At 36.8% G+C, this 24062-nt stretch overlaps 1 protein-coding gene across 1 annotated transcript; it reads left to right on the forward strand.

The window, feature by feature from the left end:
* Positions 1-1946: 1946 nt before the first annotated feature.
* On the forward strand, positions 1947-24062 carry LOC134653180 (uncharacterized). The gene is made up of 6 exons (XM_063508527.1): positions 1947-2196; positions 5983-6176; positions 7426-7651; positions 13723-14646; positions 19068-19132; positions 23958-24062. The coding sequence occupies exons 1-6, from the start codon at positions 2064-2066 to the stop codon at positions 24060-24062; spliced, it is 1647 nt and encodes a 548-aa protein (XP_063364597.1). The 5' UTR covers positions 1947-2063.

The following is a 24062-nucleotide window of genomic DNA, read 5'->3' on the forward strand; positions in this document are numbered from 1 at the left end:
AAACTGGATCGAGTACATTGACCAAAAAGTGTGTCCACATGAGAAGTCAAACTAGAGCCCTGCATCTCGTTCTAATTAGGGTGACCATAAGACATCTGTATGTGGGATATTAGGATAACATAACATGGAATATATCAGTAGGGTGTGTCATTTTGTAAATAAAGTGAAAGTTTAAGTAGTCAGGTTTTTTTTTTCATTTGTAGTCGGCCTCTTTCGCACTCACTCATGGTATGTTCATAAAGGTAGGCTTCCCTTTTGTCCACTTCAGCTTTTTGAAGTGAAAACTTCTTTAGCGGCACTGGGCACTTTTTGAGGTGAGGAAATATGATAAACTGGAGACAGCGTAAGGCGATCACGTGACCGTAAGGGACGTAAGGCGATCACGTGACCGGAAGCCCCGTAAGGTGGCCACTCATAATTTAAATGGCATTTAAATCAATAAAGAAAAACTCAATGTTATTTGACATTTATGTTGCGGACTCCTTTTCAAGACTCTTAGGTTTAAAGATCTTTATTTCTCATAAGAATACATAATATTCACTTACACGAGAATTTCTTATTTTTTCATGCAAAATACATATTTTTTTCGGTGTACCTATGTTCAAATAATTTGACGTTGTCATGGCAGTATGTAAATAAACATGTCAATGAAAAAGTGTGATCTTATTTGAGAATGATAATAATATATAATAAATAAATAGAATACCTCCGCTAAACGTATGTATCGTGTTACCGGGCGTCGGTAACATAGTGAGGTGAGTTTTCATTTCTATCGGCACTCCTGGAGTGCAACCGTTGTTGCTTGTTTGAAGTGTAAGCGTCATTGAAGATCTGTTTAGCAAATATGACGTTTTTTTAAAGTTGGTGTCTTTTTTCTATTGACGGAAATGTGTCCTACCTATAAAGAATCGATTGCATATATTATATTAATTATATAAACAATTTGACACACCTTTTCCGTAACAAAATATTATGTATAAATGAGAGTCTGTAATATTTAAGGAGTTAAGCACTTTGGTTTTATATTTTGGCAATTTATTCTATAACAAATCTTAAATTAAACATGCCGAAATAAAGACATAATACCTATTAAGTTAAACTTACTTTTACATTACCTACGTTAATAATAACAATTCTGTGAGACCGATTCACAACGTGCCGACATCATAGTCACCCTAATGAGTTTGACAATGTTGTCTTGTATTTTTATAGTAAAATGTAATAATTGTGGCTTTCTTGTGAAACAATATTCCACAATTAGCAATTATTTCACTCCAACAACCTTTAACACAACATTTCTTCACAATTTTTAAGAAAATTCGCATTCACGTGTTTTGAAAAAATGTCATCAAGTTGGGGATACCAATTAATATTTAAAGTTACTAGGTACAAATTCTACCATACTAAAATTTAGGTTTTTTTTTGCTGTGTATGCGCTTGGTTTAATCAGTTAATAATATTGGCATCATAATTATTTACAAATTACTTAAAAGATATCAGAACTGTAATCTGAATAAAGCACTAAAATTGTATAAGAAGGTAATTAAATTCAGTAGTTTATTGATATAATTTCTACCACAATGGTATCTTTTTAACATTGGCAACATGTGCGAGTGCACAGAGCACACAGACACACACAGAGTGCACAGGGCTCGGGTTTTTCTATCTCAAGTGGACCTTTTTCTCTAGTCTGGTACGAACAACTTTCTGTCTCGGTGATAAGGTTCAAATTAGTATGGCAAAAAAAGTGACAACTCGCTCCAGTTTAAAAAATATAACTTCATGGTGCCAAATAAAAGAAAAGAGAAATAAGGTTTGGGAACTTTATAGATTTCTGAACGACAACTTACTATATAAGCCTGCTGTCACTGCTGCCAACCGTCAGTCAGAACGTAGTGATTATATGCTCTTTGCCGTCAGTCCGTCAGTTATTTATGCTCTGAGATACACTGCTGTCGTTTGCCGTTACGTGTTGTTATTTTGTGCATTGTATTATTTGTATTGAAATAACGAAGTGAAGTGAACCGTTTGCTTACTTTGTGATACGAATTTATGCAGTCAATATGTTGCTCGGACCACAAAAATCTAGAGTCAGTGAGAACAAATATGCCAAACCATACTGTCAGTGTTTCAAGAAACGTGAACCAGTGCCGTGGAAGCAGGTGAACCCGTGCTCATGTGGAGAGGACATTGAGGGTTTGTAAATATGCTGTTACTTTTAAACTATGGGTTGACTTGTTGTTTGAAAAGAAAACTAGCTTGAATAATTATAGTAACTTGAGATTTTGGGTACAGTATTTATGCAGCAATTTAGGTTCAAGGTAATATAACTTTGGCAGATGAAGGTCTCTTTTACTGATCTGTTTAGGGTGTAGGACATGGTAAGTTAATTTTTTATTATTTACAAGTTTTTAAACTTATTAATTGCAAAATTGCACTTGATTGAAATCAATGAATAAATTGGGCTTATTTACATTCTGTAGCAATTTTTTTCACATAGTAATGGTAGGATAAGATAATATTTACGTTAATATCTTTGATAAGATAAAAGAAGAACGACTACTGATCTTAATAATTTTACCCTTATATATTAATCATGTTATATGATAAATTGATAAACAAATAATTTGTTTTCAAGGTTGTGGTTATTATTACAGTGGAACAAAACATTTTTATTAGACAGTCAAATGTTCTGTCCTTAGAATCATTTTCTATTGCATGTCGGTAAGACTCTGTGGAGCAGACTGTTAGTATTGATGTTAATACTTTTCTAATTGCTTTTTCTGATTAACCAATCAAACTTATAGACATAAGTTTTTAGTTACAAAGAGTTCTGTAGGCAGTGTCATTATACAGTAGTGAAACCTCCACAAGGATAAACACAAAAACAACTTTATAATTTAGCACTTGACTTCATTCCAACTTCAATTAATACAATTTATTCCAACTTCAAATTCACTTTAGGTGTTTACAGTTTCAATCGATGGTGACGACTGACCACTCCGGGTAGGAGGGCCCCGTTTTATACCTGATTCTGGCAATGTTACTGTACCCGCAAAATTTTATAAAAATGAAAACAATCTGAAATTATTACTTAAGATGTGGGTAGTCTGCCGCGGTTGTTACAGTAGACACATCCTTTGCATTTGCAATAAATATTAGTGTGCTTAAAGATTTTCAATGAATAACTAGAAAATAGAATATTATGTCCCAATCTGACATTATCACCAAAATGTAGAATGTAAAATATTTTACCAATGTGATGTCAAGTGACTCAAGTGAGCCACACCATCAGGGCCGTCTTAACCCTTAAATGCATGATTAATATATGTATCACATAATTGTTTGCCGTTCTAGGAAAAATAGTAAAAAAAAATTTATTATTATTATTATTCTATAAGCAGGCAGGCAGTTGTGACAACTGATATTGCCTGTATCCAGTAATCATTGACAGTTGTCATTGACAAGTAGATGTATAGGTGTGCTTGTCTAGTTGATTTTTAAATTGGTTCACATTTTGTGCTGAGACCACATCTTCAGGAAGTTTGTTCCAAGCCCTCACTACTCGGTTGCTCAAAAAGTGTTTGTATGGGTTACTGTGGGACTTATGCCTTTCTAACTTTAAGTGATGACCTCTCAGACGGGTGTTGTTGTTGCACTTGAACATTTCATGAAAATCCTTGAGGTCATAGTGCCCAGAGAGTATTTTATACGTCTCTATTAGGTCTCCACGTTCTCTGCGGTGCTTAAGAGTAGTGAGCTTCAGTTCCTTCAGTCTCTCCTCATATGGCTTGTTCTTAAGTTGCCTTGGTAATTTCGTGAAACTCCGTTGCACCTTCTCCAGCATATCTATGTCCTTGGCAAAATAAGGGCTCCAGGCTTGAAAAGCATACTCCAGTATGGGTCTGACGTACATTTTGTAAATTTTTAACATCATTTCTGGTGTCAAGGTTTTGAAAGCTTTTCTAATGAGGTAAATATCATCGATTTTCATCGCGAAATCAGTGTTAAAAGTTGCATAGGCTAAATCATATTTTTAGAAATATATAGCTATTAGTAAAGGGTATAGGAAAAATATTAACTGCCATCAGCAGGCATCGGAGTTTTTATCGCATGGTAAGACTAATAGCAAGCTATGGAGTCGACATTTGCCATAAATGTAAACTCTTATTCATACTCATACTCATGATTAATTTTATTTAATATGTAGTAACTATTTAGTAATCTGTTCTCGATTACTAAATAGTTACTACGTATATGAGTTTAATGATGATATGACACAGATATGTTTTAAAATAAATGTATGTTTTAATTGGGTGAGTTGTACTTCACAACTCAAGCACACTATAGCAGATTTTTCATAGTCATATTGTAAATCGTTGTATGGCTCTATCCATGCCAAAATTGCAGCTATTTCTGGGTTAGGCATAATAATTAATTATGGAATATTCCACAACGTATTTACCACTTACAGATATAAATAACTACTACGTTTGCAATCACCAGTGATTGACACATGACAAATACTAATCAATTTTATCAGCGGTCAGTACCTACATGACATTAGGTCTTTCGCAGCGATGTAGTTTGTATAAGTAGTTGTATGTTAAAATAATTGAAGTTATGAATTCATAATGTAATAGAAAAATATTTTTATATATAATTCGACTAAGATAATATACACGACCGACCGCTCTAAAGGCATTTTAAGATAAATGAAATATGTAAATGAGTATGAGTATGAATAAGAGTTTACATTTATGGCAAATGTCGACTCCATAGCTTGCTATTAGTCTTACCATGCGATAAAAACTCCGATGCCTGGCCATCAGAAAGGTACACTATTTATGATGTTCCTATGATAAAGTTTGTAAATATAAAATAATTACAAACCCCAAAAAATCTGCCCAAAATCACATACTAAAAATCATCAACTTCCAGGTTTTTCCAAGTTTTCCGACATTTCGTCTATAAACAAATGTAACTTTTATAAATTAAAATACTGCGTAAATTTATATAATAATTCGAAAAATTAATTCGTTTTACTATTGAAATAATATACAGGAACAAATAGAATTTGTTTAACCCTTAATCCGTGAGCTGTCTAATGCTTTGTAGACATGCATGCATTTAAGGGTTAAACTATGCTGGGGCCCCTGGGCACATAAGAATTTGGGGCCCTTTTGGAAAGTAAAGAAAGCTAATTAAACTAACATTTTTCTACTATGGTCTCCTATTTATTATGGGTAATCAAATATACTGTAACTGTCTGTCCTTGGGGGCCCCCTGGGGATGGGGGCCCTGGGCATGGGCCTCGTGTGCCCTTATGGTAAAAACAGTACTGCACACCATACATTTAACTCTCCATATATCTACTGTACCACTTGGGTGTGTTGCTTTGTTGGCTCGTTGGATAGGTCTTATAAAACAAATAGGAGTGACAGTGAATACTGTGATGGAATGTTAGTTAGATAGTGCTTCTGGGCATTTTACGCATGTCGACAACCATTGTGCCTATTTTGCGTGAAACGAAGTAGCGCTACTCTAACCACCCCAGCTCATTGACATATATGATATATCTCAGGACTGGCCTTACATGCGCTAACAATGGTACTAGTTCAGCGGTGTTACTCACGAATTTGAGCCAATATTGTAGTCTAACGCAACTAGTTGCGACCAATCGCGCGGCTGCGCGCGCGTGATGCGAACTCATCAACCAATCGCGTTGCAGCGTTTTCGTACCGCTGTACTGACCCCATTCATGCTCCATTCTTATTGCCCGTAAGGCTAGTCCTGAGATATATATATATATATGTCAATGCCCCAGCTCCTCCATGAAGCCTACCAATGTTTTCAGGTTGCTAACTACCTCTTTTAGTGTCTTTTTAGTTCTCATAAAAAAAAGGATGGGTCGATCAAACAACTATACTTCTCAATCATCAAGCCTCATCATCCATCTCACGACTCTTAATCCCATTTCAGTACGCGAATGGAAATGGCAACAGCCCGAAGAGAGCCAGAGTTGGGTCGTGTTCGAAGACAACCAGAAGCAAGTCACGTTCCACCCGTTCTACAGTTCCGGTACAGCTGCGGTGCGAGGGGACACAGCTTTCAGCAGGGACCATCATTATTACTGGGAAATCAAGATGTTAACAGACACATATGGTACTGATATTGTGAGTACTTTATTTTTTATTTTACCGCACCATGGGCCTAATAGTATAGTAGTAGTATTAGGGTAATGTTCGATGCCAATAGAAGTGGGATGTGTTCTTTAGTACCGGTCTACCGGTACTGCTGCGGAGCGAGGAGATAAAGAGGGCCTAGCGCCAACCTCCAAAAATCGAATAAGTTATCTGCCTCTCTGTTGTTCTTGCATATTCCAACGATAGAGAGGCAGATAAAGAAATTTCGGTTTTCGCGGTAGGGCGTCATCTTTCAGCAAGGATCATCATTACTACTGGGTACTGCACATAATGTATTGCACTGATTGATATACTTAATAAGCATTTTATTACAAATTAGATATCTGGTAGTAAAATTAGGGTACCTAGTGTTCAACGCGATCAGATCTGGGAAAACAGATCAGCAAGAACCATCATTATTATTTACTAATGGGAGAATTAAAAGAAACTTAGAAGGCTGATATTATAAGTTTTTGTCTGTTTTACATTGTATCTAATAGTAAAACAAAACTGGGGTAGTTAGTAAGGTCGATGTCAACAGAAGCAGACATTCCACTTAAAGATGAATTGTCCAATTTAAGTATGCCCTCTTTAACAGACGCAGAGTACGCACACGCGTGACAAATTAAATTATTCGATAATACAACTCATCCGAGACCATTCAAGGTTTACGCACAATATACATTTGCGTCAAAAGGTAAACCAATGTGTTTGGTTTCTGTCAGATTTTGTTTAAGCTTCGTAACAATACTTATGCGCAGTTAGTTCCACAATAGTTCGTTAGCATTATTTCTCAAGGCAAGCCGAGATAGCTTTTTCTAGTTTTTCTGGCAGTTTGCCTAAATGCCTGTGATTGAGAGCGCCAGGGTCTAGGTCGCACGTGTATAGCACGATACGTTGTTTCGCAACTTATGAAATAATGTATCGTCCATTATCTCATCAGAGTCAAACGTAATAATTTGAAATGGGACAATCACGTAATTTAGGTCGTATTGATAGACATTAGATGTTTCGATCCGAACCGAACGTGTGTTAAGTTCACTGATAATGATAATTCAGCCTATGCAGCCTATGTTACTACACTACTATTAGTTTGTTATTCAAATTCTGTATGATTACAAATTGCTTCATAAAATTCGTTCCCACAAGATATATGTAGTATTTATTATTTAGTTAAATTTACCACCACCTGTTTTAGCCTTCTGACCGACATATTCTAATACGACCGACATGTCGACAGATGGTAGGCATCGGCACCGACAAAGTGAACATCGCCGACAGCCGCTTCAGGTTCACGTCCCTCCTGGGCGAGGACGAGCACTCCTACGGCCTGTCGTACAAAGGCGCCGTGCGACACGACGCGAAGAAGGCCGACAGCCCGGGCTTCTGTCGCGGCTCCATAGTTGGCGTGCGCGTGGACATGTGGCAGGGGACGCTGGAGTTCTACGTCAACAGGAAGCCGCAAGGTAAGTCTAGCTGTATGTGACATTTCCATCTTCACCACTTAGATTGTTGGCAGTCGAGAGTGTGCGTTTCTCCAGAAACTTACCTGTGGAATGAATTGTCGGTATTTCCGGACTGTTATGACCTTCAAGCCTTCAAGAAAAAATAATCTTTGGTGTTACGGGTGTCCATGGGCATAGGTATTTGCCTACCACCAGGCAATTCGTATGCTCGTTGGCTTCCAATATCATACTCGGAAAACATTAAGTATAGGCAGCGTAACAAGTTCATCTCTGTCCGCGACGAAGTGGTCTTGTCACATGGTTTTCGTGCTTTTAAATGTTAGTTGTGAGAAACAAAGAAAATCTATAGGATTTACTTCTTTAGTTACGTTTTCAGCGCCCTCTTGCCTTCTCGCTATGCCCTCCTTAACTCGCATGGTGCGTCTTATTTTCAACTAGCGACCCGCCCCAGTTTCGCACGGGTTAACAAATTATACATAAACCTTCCTCTTGAATCACTCTATCTATTAAAAAACCGCATCAAAATCCGTTGCGTATAGTTTTAAAGATCTAAGCATACAGAGAGACAGACAGACAGCGGGAAGCGACTTTGTTTTATACTACATATGTATTTTCAATGAACTGCAACATTGATAATGGGGTTTGCTAAAGTGTCAGTCAATAGAACTTGCTAACTATGTAAACATTGTAAACAAACCGCCATACTAAAATTGACACTGAATGTCAATTTACTAGTTACTTTTGTTTACATAGTTAGCAAGTTATATTGAATGACACTTTAGTTATGATTAAGATACATAGATTAAACATGATTAAGATAGTTCCGGCCGAATTAACAATCAAACAAACATATGCTTTATTTGACGTATATGTAGCTTTATTTAAGAGCCAACAGGAGTGGTCATTTCTCCATACAAACGTACTCGACTGTTTCCTCCGTGGGTTTTGAAGCTAGAGCAATGATTTTTTCAACACAGATTAATATTGTCAATATCTGTGTCGGACCGTTTTGCTTTTTTTGATATTTTTGTTTTTTAAGGCGCTAGAGCCCTTCAAAAATGGCAAAAATGGCCTAATTGACTATGCCGCAATGAGAGGCGTGCTATTCAAAACTGACATCAATTAGTCAAAAAAGCAAAACGGTCCGACACAGATAATGTCATAATCATTTAGATTTCCAAATTTGGTTACAATTGGTTAAGTTTTGGAGGAGGAAACAGTCGAGTACGAAACCTCGATTTTTGATATTTTTACGCAGGATTTTTCGCCTTGTCCTTATCGCACTAGTTTTAGGAGCCGCTTCCGTTAGCGAGACGGGTATATTTACCTAAAATATTTAAATCTTAGCTCCTGTTGGCTCTTAACGTTCATAAGCGCATTGTAATTATGCCTACTTGAATAAACTATATTTTATCTTTATCTTATCCATGATCTGGATTAATTATTTATGCTTGACGTTAATCTCTAAGTAATTAAATATTGTACCTACTAGTGTCGCGTGCGTTTTGTATACTGCTTTTTATGAGTTTTATGACGATATAAATGTTAATCTATAATCTTTGATAATGAATTAAATAAATATTTTAAGTCATCCAGTAGTAGTTCACAGTGATTGTAATATTGAAACAATTGTTATTAGAGTCGAATTGTTATTTAAGGAAAAATAATTAACAAATTCCTGTTATGATAGGAAGAAATTCCGAATATTATTTTTGCATATGTGGCATTTCTGTTTTTCATTATGAATATTAATATATATATTAATATTCATAATTTCTATCAGAAGATCTCGTTTAGGTATCTACTCCGCACTGCATGTCGTATAAAGTTTATACTATGAACTATAGGTACGTGGAAAGTTTTTATGTACCTATTCGTAGGTAGTATTCTTGTTAAACGTACACAATAAAATTTACTCGAATTAATAGTGTTTATGTGTTACGAAATCTTAACATTAATTATGCTTATCACCGTATCATTAGACAGGGGCTCCCTAATTGGGTATTTATATATGCAATTATCTGTTTATAGTATTGTATTTGTGTTGTACAGTCAGCAGCAATAGTTGCTAAGCGGGCGAGACGTTTAAAATAACCTTGACACGATCTTATTCTCTCAACAATAAAGTCGCGTCAAGATTTTTTTGAACACCTGGCCCGCTTAGCAACATCTGCTGCTGGATACATAGCAGAATGTCCAAGTCGCAAAATGTACAGGCTGCATAAATGAGCAAATCGCAAAATGTGCAAATCTCATAATGAGAAGATCGCAAAATGTGCAGATCTCATAATGAGAAGATCGCAAAATGTGCAGATCTCATAATGAGCAGATCGCAAAATGTGCAAGCAGATCGCATAATGAGTAGGTCGCAAAATGTGTAGATTTTGAAATAGAGCTCAGATTCTACAGGTCCAAAAAGCGTAACAACGTTTTGAAACAAACCTGGTATCTTTTTTATTATTTTGATACCTTATCGTGACCTTGTTTTATGAGCAAATGATTTATGAGGCAGTGCTTTGAAATATGCCCGTTGGACTTGTACCATGCAGTTAAACTAGGGACGACACACAAAGCAAACGACATTACGATATGCACCTTTCGCGACCTGCACTTTTTACGATTTGCACATTTGGCGACCTGCGCTTTTTATGATTTGCACATTATGCGGCCTGCACTTTTTACGATTTGCACATTTCGCGACCTGTGCTTTTTATGATTTGCACATTATGCGGCCTGCACTTTTTACGATTTGCACATTTGGCGACCTGCGCTTTTTATGATTTGCACATTATGTGGCCTGCACTTTTTACGATTTGCACATTTCGCGACCTGCACTGTGTACGATTTGCACATTTCGCGACCTGCTCGTTTTACGATCTGCACGTTTTACTACCTGCACCTTCTGCGATTTGCACTAGTGCTCATTTTGCGACTTGCACATTCTGCTATGTATCCGTTTTATAGATTGTATTTTAGGGGCAGCATTGACAAATGGGTCTTGACCGGGTTTGACTCGTAAAAAACTCTTTTGTACTATTTTTCTAAACAAAAATAATATGTGTCTCTGACACCGAGCAAGATATTTAACTTCAGTAAGTTTTGATTTGGTAAGGAAATTATGAATTATTATAAACATGAAAGAATGTATGAACATGTGAAAACCCCCGACCTTTTACCTAAAATGAAAATAAAGTTAATACTAAAATTAGACAATGGCGTAGTGGTTTCATAAATATTCAGCTAACTTAGATACTGATGGACAACAGTCTAATTAAACCGTTGACTATAGTACCTTGACATTTTAAACATATATTCTTCAAATATAGTAGAACTCCTTTACGAAAGGATTTTTGAAATTCCGTCCCTAAGGGGGTGAAAATAGGGTTGGAAGTTTTTTACTATTTCTACGCAGGCGAAATCGCTGACGTTATATATGTTATATTTTTATCGCCGCTAAGCCTGAGAGTTGCACCCATAACAAAAAAAGTAAGGGCAAACCGCCTAGGGTGGTACGGTCGTGTGATGCGGAGGGATGAAAGTCATGTGACCAGAAAGGTATTACGAATGAATGTGGAGGGAAGTATGAGAAGAGGAAAACCGAGAAAAAGGTGGATGGACTGTGCGAGAGATGATATGAAACGAACGCGAGTGAATGATGAGAAGACGGGCGAGAGAGAGGTATGGAAGAGAAAGACATGCTGCACCGACCCCAAGTGAATGGGACACGGGCAAGAGAATGATGATGTTATCGCCGCTAGTTACTTATGTTATTTTGGTAACACAATCGAGTCCAATTATAATAACACCAATTACTATATCGCTACGAGAGTGCATTGTTGGTTTGATAGCGTGACATCGTAAACAAATTCAAACTATGTATTATCTGAGTGACAAAAACATTGTAATAAACAAACGGAGGTTAAATCGGTCGGTTGCATAACGTTCTATTTCAATATCACCATAAACCGGAACAAAGTTATAAGTTATTCTTACAGGATCGCCCTAAATACGTTTACAATTTTTATTACTTTGGCATATTGTTGATAATGATAAGTTTAACAAACGTTTGTGTACCAAAGCTTTTATTATAATTTTGTAAAACACGTATGTATAAGTAATATATTCCTAATCATTTTTGACAAATCATTTTTTTTTGGGCCACCCTGTCTGCTATACATTATTACATATTATTGCTCTCATTTCGAAATAAAATAAACCATTTGCCCCAACTTTAACATTTTACCTTTTCACAGTTATAGTTGGCGAATAAAAAATAAAAGTAGTTCGGATTCTTTACGACCAAATTGCTATGGCATACGTGACTACCTGCAAGTGCACCGAGTATTTACCCTATACTACATGTGTGCGGTGTCACATGGTGTGTTATCGGAACATGGACATTTATTGTGAAAAATAAAATAAAACGATTCTCATTTCACAATTTGCTAATGTTTTGATACGAAATTGACGATTGAACGAATGCATTGTCGTTGATGACAATGATTATTTTTTACGTGACCCAAGATATACGACTTATATACGCGACTGTCTATATACTCTGTATGGACAACTTTTCTTATGACCCAAAGGTCGCAAAAAAATTGGTGTTCCGTATTTATAGTTCAATTCGAGAAATTGAGACATCATATGGATACCAGGATTCTTTTGTGATTTCAGAGTTCCAGCAATAGTTAAAGTTGATCATATCACTACATAGTATAAGACAAAGTCGCTTCCCGCTGTCTGTCTGTCTGTATGTATGCTTAGATTTAAAACTACGCAACGGATTTTGATGCGGTTTTTTTATTAGATGGAGTGATTCAAGAGGAATTTTTATGTATAATTTGTTAACCCGTGCGAAGCCGGGGCGGGTCGCTAGTATAATATATATGAATGAGAACAATCGCGTTCATATATCTTGTATCACCTCTTAAAGATGTAACCCAGGCCAGGATAGGCACATGTAGATAGACGCATAGTTGTAGGTATACCATCTAAAGTGTCATTCAATAGAACTTGCTAACTATGTAAACAAACCGCCATACTAAAATTGACACTGAATGTCAATTTACTAGTAACTTTTGTTTACATAGTTAGCAAGTTCTATTGAATGACACTTTACGTTCCATATTGATTATTGACTCATTGACTTCATTGTTCGTTCTTTTCAAATTCAGTTTCTAAATACAGGAAATGCACAAAATGCACTTCGAATACCTAACCTAATCAATAGTCATTGTTATTGTAAGATAATGTCTCTATCTGCACAATCCAGTTATCATAAGATAAGCTAAGCCGGCTTGATTACAATATTGCACGGAATAATTTACGAGTTTGCTCATTAATTTTGAATAATTAGTTTATCACCGGATTAAGTCTAGCCTACTTAGGTACACACAGCATTCTGAACATTTAGTACAATAGATATTTGACCGGTAACGTATTAGTTCCCCATCTTAGCGTTCATGATGTTTCAAGTTATTCCCTCTTTTGGATGACGTATTAGAAGTTGAACTATATATTTAATCAAATCATAAAAAAAAACATAATTCATAATAATCAATCAGATTTATATAATATGTTTTCCCATTTCTTTTAATAACTTTATTTTCTTTTCCTTAAGAATTTGATATGTTTTCTGAAAGAGCTACGAATTTGTATGATTCCATGTACATATGTATATTTTCTAAATCAAATTTCTATTACACCTTATGTGTATAATTGCATGAATTCTATGGTAATTTAAATTGTATTTTTTTTCCTTATTTTCTCGTAATGCATGTTAATTATAAGATGTAATTATTTTTGAAAAGATGTGTCCCGCCGAGTTTGTTGCCGGTCCCATATTGGGATGCCCTCCTCCAATTGAGGGGGGATTTAAATCTTCTCGGGGCAGAGGTGTTGGGTTGGAGCCGGTCTACCTAGCTTTATTTGACGTTCATAAGCGCATTGTAATTATGCCTACTTGAATAAACTATCTTTTATCTTAAATACGAAATAGGAAGAGTACCTACTTACCTAATAGTTGTTCAACTTTTTTCTCATCTAATCGCGCCTTTATCAATTCACAGGCATATCCTTCTACAACCTCCGTCGCCATCAAAACCTTTTCCCCATGGTGTGTTCCACCGCGGCGCAGTCAACCATGCGACTGATATACGCGGCGTCCTGGCGTGCGTCGTTACTGGTCGACGCGGCGAAGATACTGTCAGCGTCAGTCAGTGAGGAAGAGAGGGCGAGAATACCGCCGGGGCTGTGGAGGCTGCTCAAGCCACACTTCTGGATGCTGATGCCTACTGAAGGTGAGTTGTCTAATGTGCTGCTCGATGGAGCTATAACTATACCCATGGTGTGTTCCACCGCGGCGCAGTCGACCATGCGACTGATATACGCGGCGTCTTGGCGTGCGTCGTTACTGGTCGACGCGGCGAAGATACTGTCAGCGTCAGTCAGTGAGGAAGAGAGGGCGAGAATACCGCCGGGGCTGTGGAGGCTGCTCAAGCCACACTTCTGGATGCTGATGCCTACTGAAGGTGAGTTGTCTAATGTGCTGCTCGATGGAGCTATAACTATACCCATGGTGTGTTCCACCGCGGCGCAGTCGACCATGCGACTGATATACGCGGCGTCTTGGCGTGCGTCGTTACTGGTCGACGCGGCGAAGATACTGTCAGCGTCAGTCAGTGAGGAAGAGAGGGCGAGAATACCGCCGGGGCTGTGGAGGCTGCTCAAGCCACACTTCTGGATGCTGATGCCTACTGAAGGTGAGTTGTCTAATGTGCTGCTCGATGGAGCTATAACTATACCCATGGTGTGTTCCACCGCGGCGCAGGCAACCATGCGACTGATATACGCGGCGTCCTGGCGGGTGTCATTACTGGTCGACGCGGCGAAGATACTGTCAGCGTCAGTCAGTGAGGCAGAACGAGCGAGGATACCGCCGGGGCTGTGGAGGCTGCTCAAGCCACACTTCTGGATGCTGATGCCTACTGAAGGTGAGTTGTCTAATGTGCTGCTCGATGGAGCTATAACTATACCCATGGTGTGTTCCACCGCGGCGCAGTCAACCATGCGACTGATATACGCGGCGAAGATACTGTCAGCGTCAGGCAGTGAGGAAGAACGAGCGACGTTTTTAGACCACATTATATATTAATAAAAAAAAGCGGCCAAGTGCGAGTCGGACTCGTCCATGAAGGGTTCCGTATTTAGGGGATTTATGACGTTTAAAAAAACTACTTTCTAGATCTCGATCAAACCAATTTTCGGTGGAAGTTTGTATGGTAATGTACATCATATTAATCATATATTTTTTTTAGTTTTATCATTCTCTTATTTTAGAAGTTACAGGGGGGGGGGGGACACATTTTACTACTTTGGAAGTGTCTCTCGCGCAAACTATTCAGTTTAGGAAAATGTGATATTAGAAACCTCAATATCATTTTTGAAGACCTATCCATAGATACCCCACACGTATGGGTTTGAAGAAAAAAAATTTTTGAGTTTCAGTTCTAAGTATGGGGAATCCCCAAAATTTATTGTTTTTTTTTTCTATTTTTGTGTGAAAATCTGCGGTTCACAGAATACATCTATTTACCAAGTTTCAACAATATAGTTCTTATAGTTTCGGAAAAAAGTGGCTGTGACATACTCGGACAGACGGACGGACAGACAGACAGACATGACGAATCCATAAGGGTTCCGTTTTTTGCCATTTGGCTACGGAACCCAAAAATATTTTTCTCGTGTGAAATGAGCATACGGAAAAATCCTCCCAAACAAAAACGTGATATCTCATGACTCTCATGAGCATGACCTACAAAATACAAGATAACTGTTGTAAGATGTCGTTTAATTGTCTTATTTGTTTGCGATAGCGGAGTTTAACAAAAAAAAATGTGTTTAAATAGGTGAGAGCGATAATGTAAAATTGTGGTCAATGAACTGTCGTTGTCGTAGTGTAGATGTGATCCAATGGTGTATTACTGCGATGTTCTGCCGCCGGAGTGCAGCACTAGCATCCATCGTAAACCATAGAGTAACTTATTACATACTGTGCCTTAAATTGTTCATTGACAAGTTCACAGACAATAAAAAATGACATTGACACAACAAGGGCCTACCGGGAAACGCGAAAATCGAAACTCAGCTGTCTGCCTTTAAAAGTGATAGAGAGGTTAGATAACAAAATTTCGACTCTCTCGTTTGCGGTAGACCCTTATATTGTGACGGATTGTGGAAGTGGCGCCCCCTACACAGAGTTTTGCGTAATATTCCCTATGGGTACAATAAAAACTAAAAATTATGAAATCTTAAGCTAAACTAATGGATACCCGCCAGCGCGGCGTTTTAAATTGTTAACATTTCCTCGTTTTATAGATATTAATAATAAGGAAATGCTAAATATACTTTATGTTTTACCTTGTCCATACATAAGATATCACAGTTATACCACAGCTTTTAAGTCTAGGTATTATTAATTCCTGTCCAATTTTCATCCCCCTAGTACTGCCAAATCCGTTCAGCCATTTTGTGTGATTTAGTAAGAGATATTTATTATGCATGTACGCGCAAACATTTAGTATTATAATATTAGTGAGATTGCAATATGTCATTGGTAAACGGAATAACAATCAATAAGTTTACCGGGTAATTAAAATAATCCCAAGAGCGGCCGTGACAACGTCCCAACACTCCCAACAAATCTGCTGACTGTATTTATATCTATAATTATAGCGGTCAAACAAAGCATTTATCTTTATCTAGGATCTAGGTTAGAAGTTAAAGAGATTATCAATAATCATAATTTTCCACCATGTTCTAATACTTAGTCAAGCTGTCATTGGGTATGTGATAATTTATTGATAAAACAACTTTAATGTGTAGGTATATTATTATATTGTATTAATTATTATTCAATTAAAATGTAGAGTCAGTATAAAACGAGTACAGATTGATCTACATATTTATTCTTTATTACAATTCTGAAATACATTGTATTTCTACATATGAATCGGTCGATCTACGTACTTAACTGAATTTATAATTAGTAGTTAATCAGGCACCGGTGGACTTGGTCACTTTTTTTTTCTTTATTTCTATATCTATTTCAGTTTACATTTATCTTTACAACATAATAATAAAAATCATGTTATGTATTGTCATCATATACATGTAGGTATATATGTACAGGTGAAAACCATACTATGTACAACACGTCAGTTGTTAAATAACTACGACCTTCATTTGTTTACCAAGTGGTCACGATCCTCAGTAATGAAGGACCGACAAAGTTAATACGATGATATTTGAATGATATGTTAACAGTATTAAATTCGTGTTTAATATCATGCATTTACTCTCTTTTATTTCTTGTGTCATCTCGGAGAAAGTCATAAAAAAAAGCCAATATGATGAAGATAACACAGGGTCTTAAATTGTAATCCATACAATGTACCTAAAGTCTGCAGCGAAAGTTGCTAAGTGGGCGTGCTGTTAAAAATTAACTGAACACGGCTTATTGTAAAGAGAATAAGAGCGTGTGTAGGTAAATGTGAATTCTACTGCAGAAATGATTTCAATTAAAATTTTATGACTACAAAACTCACGAGACTCAGACATATCATAATTGTGTGGGCCATTATTGTCTGTGAATAAATAAATGATTATGAATATTATGATTGTAAAACGGGTTATAGAGTGAAACGTGACCACATTCGACTTAATAGAATAGAATTGAAACCGTTTGTATCACTACATAGTATAAAACAAGTCGCTTCCCGCTGTATGTCTGTCCCTATGTATGCTTAGATCTGTAAAACTACGCAACGGATTTTGATGCAGTTTTTTAAATAGATATGTAGAGTGATTCAAGAGGAAGGTTTGTGTATAATTTGTTAACCCGTGCGAAGCCGGGGCGGGTCGCTAGTAGACAAATAAAATACTATCTGTAAAGGAAAAAAAAAACTTAAAACGCATAACATTACATGACACATTTTTGGTCTTGGAACAGTCCCGACTCAGCATGATGCTAGCCTGGCTACGCTAACGCTGGTCTTCCGTCGGGGTCATGTTATGACCGAGTGAAGCACGGATTGTGACAACTTAAAAACCTTAAACCAGTTTTCATACAGTTCATAAATGTTATGCGTTTATCGCGAAAACTTCGCAAGTATTATTTTAGGAAACAAAGTCAGCTGTAGTTGAAATAGCGCGATAAGGAGTCAATGACAGTTCGTCGGCTTGCTGGGTTTCATTTGATAGTGGTTTGAGCTGTCTAGCGTAGTGATTCACACGGACAAATAACTTTACAATAAAAACTGAAATGGGGCATTATCTATGAAAAGGGACCTTATCGTCGATGGCGCTTACGCCGCACAGCGTCGCGCGGCGTTGTATTTATATCGGCGTATCGTTAATAATGGCGTCAGCGTCATCGACAATGAGGTCCCTTTTCATGGATAACGTCACAAATTATTATTGGGATTTACAGGGTTCGAAAGGATAATTATCAATGGTAGTTATTTTGATAATTATCGTGAATTGTATGCCTGATAATTATCGATTTGATAATAACCTAATAAAATTTGTAAAAAAATAGCAAAAAACGTCCAATATTTTTTTACTATCGAAGAAAATAAATATAGCACCATCCATACTTGGGATATTTATCCAATATTTATCTGATAATTATCGCGAGAATTATTAAAGACTATAATTATCTGGATCATTTCGAACCCTGGGGATTTAGTGCCTCAGCGGAGTCCTAAAGACTCGAGAAATATTTCTCATACTTCATACTGATATAGAAGTCTCACTTTAGTCTTGAGACTCTTGAGTCTTTATAATCGTCCAAAGCTCAACTCAAAACACTGATCGAAAATTTAAATCGCAATGCGTCGTAAGTAGCACATTTTGCAGGTAATTAAATAAGCAGTTATTTTAGTTAACATCGTAATTATTAGTAGTTTTACTTACTTTGATTGAAACAATAAATTAAGTTACCGTAGTCTAGAAGGATTAACAACATACCTATGTTTATTTACATAATTGATGGCACAGTAGGTATACATAATGACTTTGTTAATTATACATACATTGTAGGTACTTAAAGGAAAACAGTTTATATTCTCTAGTGTGACAAACAAAAACGGCTCGTGTAGGAAAACCGCAGCAAAACGACCTCCTGAATTTAGCCACCTTGGCTGATTACTTTGTTTTAGAATTACTTATTTGTCCTCGGACCCAGAGGTAACTTTTCTGTCGATCCGATAAAAACTAATAAAAAGGGAGTTGACGGGTAAAAAGAGATGTTTATTTTTAATTTTAAAGAGATGCACACAGGATAAAAACCATATACCTGCAAATATGTAAGCCTTAAGAAATTTTTTACTAAAACTATTTTTTTTAATTCCAGATTGCCTTCCCGACACATCTCAACAAGACTCTCCCATGGATTTTGATGAAGTCAGCGATAGCGTGGTAAGTGATAAGAAGACAAGACACTCATTGCATAATAAGAAATTGTTAGTGCTCATACTAGTGCTTTCCATTGCCATCCTTTGTACATATTTCGATGTAACTTGGCTCCCTTTAGATATACTGTAATTTTGTCCCTTTGGTGAAAGTTACTTTGCTATTTATTTATAAATATTTCATAGGGTAGATTAACATTTGTGACGTCCCACGGGTAAAGGTACCTTATTACAGTTGGCGCTTACGCTATTATTAACGCCGCTCTAATATTATTGCGGCGCTATGCGACGTAAGCGCCAGCGACCATAAGGTACCTTTTACCGTGGAACGTCACATTTATACTCAGTAAAATATAATGTAAAAAGAATTAGAAGTACAGAATATTGTTGTATGTTTTGATTACTTAGTGATTTTACATTTTTTACTATACTTATTGCAGTACTTGTTTGCGACTTTAGAGTATTGTTTGAATTTCCAACGAATAATTGTAGATTTATACGCGAGCAATTGTGCACGGAGTTCTTATTAATAATATGTAATGAGCATGAATGCAGAACTCAGCATATCACGCCAATTAAGTCGTCGGCATGCAATATTTGGGTGAAGAAGATTCAAGGTTTTCTGATATTTGAGAAATATTAGGGATATCTCCCCTATGTGAAGTTTGTATCCCGAATCTTTTTAAAGTAATCGTAGATTCATTGTCACATGCATGAATGGGTCAGACTCACGCCAAACAGGCAACAGGCATTATGAAACGAAATCCGGGGGACATGTTATCTCCCTCATATGTATAGGCGTCTCCCTTGCAGCGGCGATCGTCGGGCGTGAAGCGGCGGCGCTGGCAGATAGCGCCCGCCCGCGCGCGCCGCCCGGAGACGCTCGCCTGAGCGCGGCACGAGCGACAAGCGACAAGCGGAGCGTGCAGCGTCCAGTTCTAAGGGATTGCGTGCACTGAGGCCACACACCTTCGATCAACACGGGCTTCCGACAGGTCGGAAGGGATAGGCCCAAGCGATATCTTGACATTCAAATCATTTTGCCATTTTTCGCGGGGGGGAACGTGTACACAGTCGCACTTCTCACACACTTGCATACAAAATCCAATCTGTAATGACGACACAAATACATAGAAAATGACACCCTACACAGACAAATCTTGCACACCTCGATCTGTTTTTGTGTACGGACGAGTCACAAGTGTCACAACACGCACACTAACACATTTTCGTCAAGAGATGAGAAGTCGGATTTGTTGCTCGACCGATCCGCAATTTGTACTGGGCGAGAAAAATCGATAAATCCAGCAATTACATGAGACTAAAATATAATAATTGTGTTTAAATATAATTAAACGTATGACATGTAAAAAAAATATTACGTGTGAAATATAACACCTTCTTTTTATAAATTTGATGTCCCCGACCTCTTTTTACAACAAAAAACCGATCAATTAGGCATTCTTTCTGCTGCTGTGTTTACTCGCGTGTCTGGACTCGGTCTAGTTAAAAATCCGAGCGCAACTAGCTTTATTACCCGCGCTAGATCAGTTGATCTTGTACCTAGGCAGAGGGGAAATAGTGCGAATGCCGCATCCCTTCCGTGTTGATCGAAGCCACACACATATACATGTTTGCATTTGTTTAACATGGATAACGCGCCGGACGCTCCGCTGTCCACCGCGGCTACTAGCTGAACAACTACGTTCTAATTTGCCGCTATGATAAGATATTCAGTAATATTCACAATCGTTCATTTTTTTAGCATTAGAAAGAAGGTAAGCGATCTTGACATGTCTTTTTATTAAAAGTCACCATTGAAAAATAAGTCACCAAATATGTTAGAATTATAAATCATAATACGATTTTTTACATTATTTTGCTTTCAGAAGTAATAAAAACTATTCTTATTAAGCGTTTTGAAATATTTTTTAATAAAATGACACGTCAAGAATGTTTACCTTCTTTCTAATGCTAAAAATAAGAACTATAAGTCGGTTAGACCCTGTTTATAGTCGCAAAGATAGATCAAGGCTAGTTTCAGCATAAGGATGATAATTATAGATTTGCAATTGCTCAAATTAGTAGGAGAGAAACTAATATTCCTAATAATCCGACTATAAAATGTCACCTCTGAGAAACTGAATGAATATAATGAATCAATGATACTTACCTGGTCTGATTTTGATGTTACATAATATCTAAATGTTCATAATTCCAAAAGGCTTCGTCACAGGCGCGTTTTCCGGGCGGGACGTGAGCGGGGCGCGCCGCTTTTACATACAAAACGCTCACGCCCAGCTCACGCCAAGCCCGGAAAACGCGCCTGTGTGACGGAACCTTAAGTAATTCTAGAAATAAACAGGGTTCACTCTAAAGGGATATTTTTTAGGGTTATATTATTAATTTAGGGTTTTTTAATTTAATGGATTCATTCAGATTTTAGTTGCACCTATCGCAGGAAGAGGCAGCATTCATTAGATATAATATAAATATTAGATTTAGTATTGACTGTTTTTTTAGGAATTAAATTTCGAGACTGGATTACTTAATGGCCCCAAAGTAATACAATTAATTTTTACTATTATAAAAAAAAAAACATTTCGCTTCGGGCATAACTCTTATAAAATATGTAAGTACTGTAATTTAGTTTTTAAGCTGCATTTTATTTTGTTATTCTTGATCTATTAAAGTTAATATTGTAAGAAAGTAGATAGTTGTAACTAATTGTTTTAAGTCTATAATATTTGACTTTTTATTGTAAGGACGATGTAAGAATTTTACTTGTATAACGTTTCTAGGTATTTTATGTAACCGAGTCTGACTACTGAATTTTAAATAAATAAATAAGCATTACTACATTTACGACCAATGTGAAAAGTAGATATTTCATGATTTTTAAAGTGCCAAATAAATTTTGAATCAAGCAGGAACGACACTCTAAACACGAGCGAGTGTAACACTCTTACAGTAGATGTCGCTAGGGCCTCCCTAAGGCTCATATATAGTGGAAATATTCGCTGTATTGGGTTCTTAGTAGCTTAGATGGCAGAGCACTAGGCTAGCGATCCCGTGGTCGTGGGTTCAAGTCCCACCCAAGACAGTGGAATTTTGTACTTTTAATTATTTAACTGCCTTTTTCATAATGTCATTACTGTCATTAGTAAAATGTTTGTGAGAACTGTTAAGATAATTTTATTGTTTAGAGTTAATCTCCTGCCGACTAAAGCTTACTAACTACCTATTTAAGACTTGGCGTGAATGATATGCTGAAATGGTAATTTGAAATAAATATCTGTGATATGCTGGAATATTTTATTTCAATTTCATTCCTTTCTTAGTGCAAAATAAGTTTTTAAGTATGATGGATCATACGATGCTATATACTTGCAATTAGCTACTTTTCTACTAGTCAAATCAGCTTCTTTTTTAGAACTGTCAAAACGATTTGCTAATATGGAATTTATATGAAAACATGTGTAGTGACGTCACGGTCAACTCGCCTACTTTTTATATTTCAATCCAATTTATTAAATATACATTTTGCTTATAAATAACTGCTCTATGTTTTTGTAATAATTATCTGGTGTTTTATTTCGTGCACAGTTTGAAATAATTAATTTTAAAGTAGAGGAAAGTACCCAATTGTAACATTTATGGCTAATAGTAAGTACGTTTATCCTCATACATAAAGATGTAGTTTATAATCCTTTACCATCGTATTTTCACGGAAACGAACGAACGTGTCATGGTATTTCAGTCAGTCTCGGTACAAAAAGTACTGAGATTGACTGAAGTAGCATGACAAACACGAACGCTTCCGAGAAAATACGATAGCAAAGGATTATGCACTACAACTGTATTTTGCTCTTACTTTTCACTCTTACAAATTTATACATTAATATATTGTATGGTATTTGGCCAAGGGACAAAATTACTAATTTTTAACTTTCGCTCTGAAATCATTGCATTACATTTCCATACACTGAATGGTAATATTACGATACTTTTTCTTCCCATTTAGAATTCTGGCCAACTTGGTAGTAGATCTTAGACTAGAGACTTATGTTGACTTATGGCGTTACTCGGGCGAATCAACATTTTGACCGACAGTTTTTAATGTCTCTTGTGTTACTCAAAATGTTTCTGAAGTTACCAATCGGGCTTCTAATATACACAGTTTATTATGTTTGACATTTGGGGCCTTGAATGTTTCAACATACACTTAAACTGAAACATAGAAAATCTATTATTTAAAGGGGAAATTTTACAGCGAACTTGTGGACAGATTTGTGTCGGTCAAAAAGTTGATTCGCCCATCCATAAATGCACTTTAAGTCTCAATTAGCTATTAATCATTTGTCTTATTAAGTTGTAAGAAATGGATAAAGCATAAATTAACTAATTGAGGCTTGTAAAGTTTTATGGATAAGGGGTTATAGGGTCTGTGCGGAAAGAGAAAAGTCGTGGAATGTATGGGGCCGAATACAATCCACGACTCTTCTCTTTCTGAACAGACTACGAACATCGATTCTGGTTCGACCCCCACTATAGGTAAGTGGACGTCATTACGATAAAGTACTTAGTTTTGTCAGATGTTTACTGGGTTATTCCCACAGTTACCACAAAGATGTTACCAGTGGTAACTACTGGGAAAAAACCACCGAACCAAACAGAGTTGGTGGTAACTGGGATTTTTTTCCCAGTAGTTACCTACCACTGGTAACAACTTGGTGGTAACTAGTGGGAATAACCCTGTATACCTATATTCCAAGAGCGATTATATTTTGTTTAGCGAGTGTATAAATTACAAAGCAATGCTATTTTCACAGCTGAGCGCACTGTTCCCAAGCCCGTACATGAACGGGTTTTACGTGGACGGCGTGCAACCCGGGTACCGTCTCGTCGTCTGGGAGGACACCGGCATCGTCAACTGA

Source organism: Cydia amplana, chromosome 12, assembly GCF_948474715.1.
Source record: "Cydia amplana chromosome 12, ilCydAmpl1.1, whole genome shotgun sequence".
NCBI lineage: Eukaryota > Metazoa > Arthropoda > Insecta > Lepidoptera > Tortricidae > Cydia > Cydia amplana.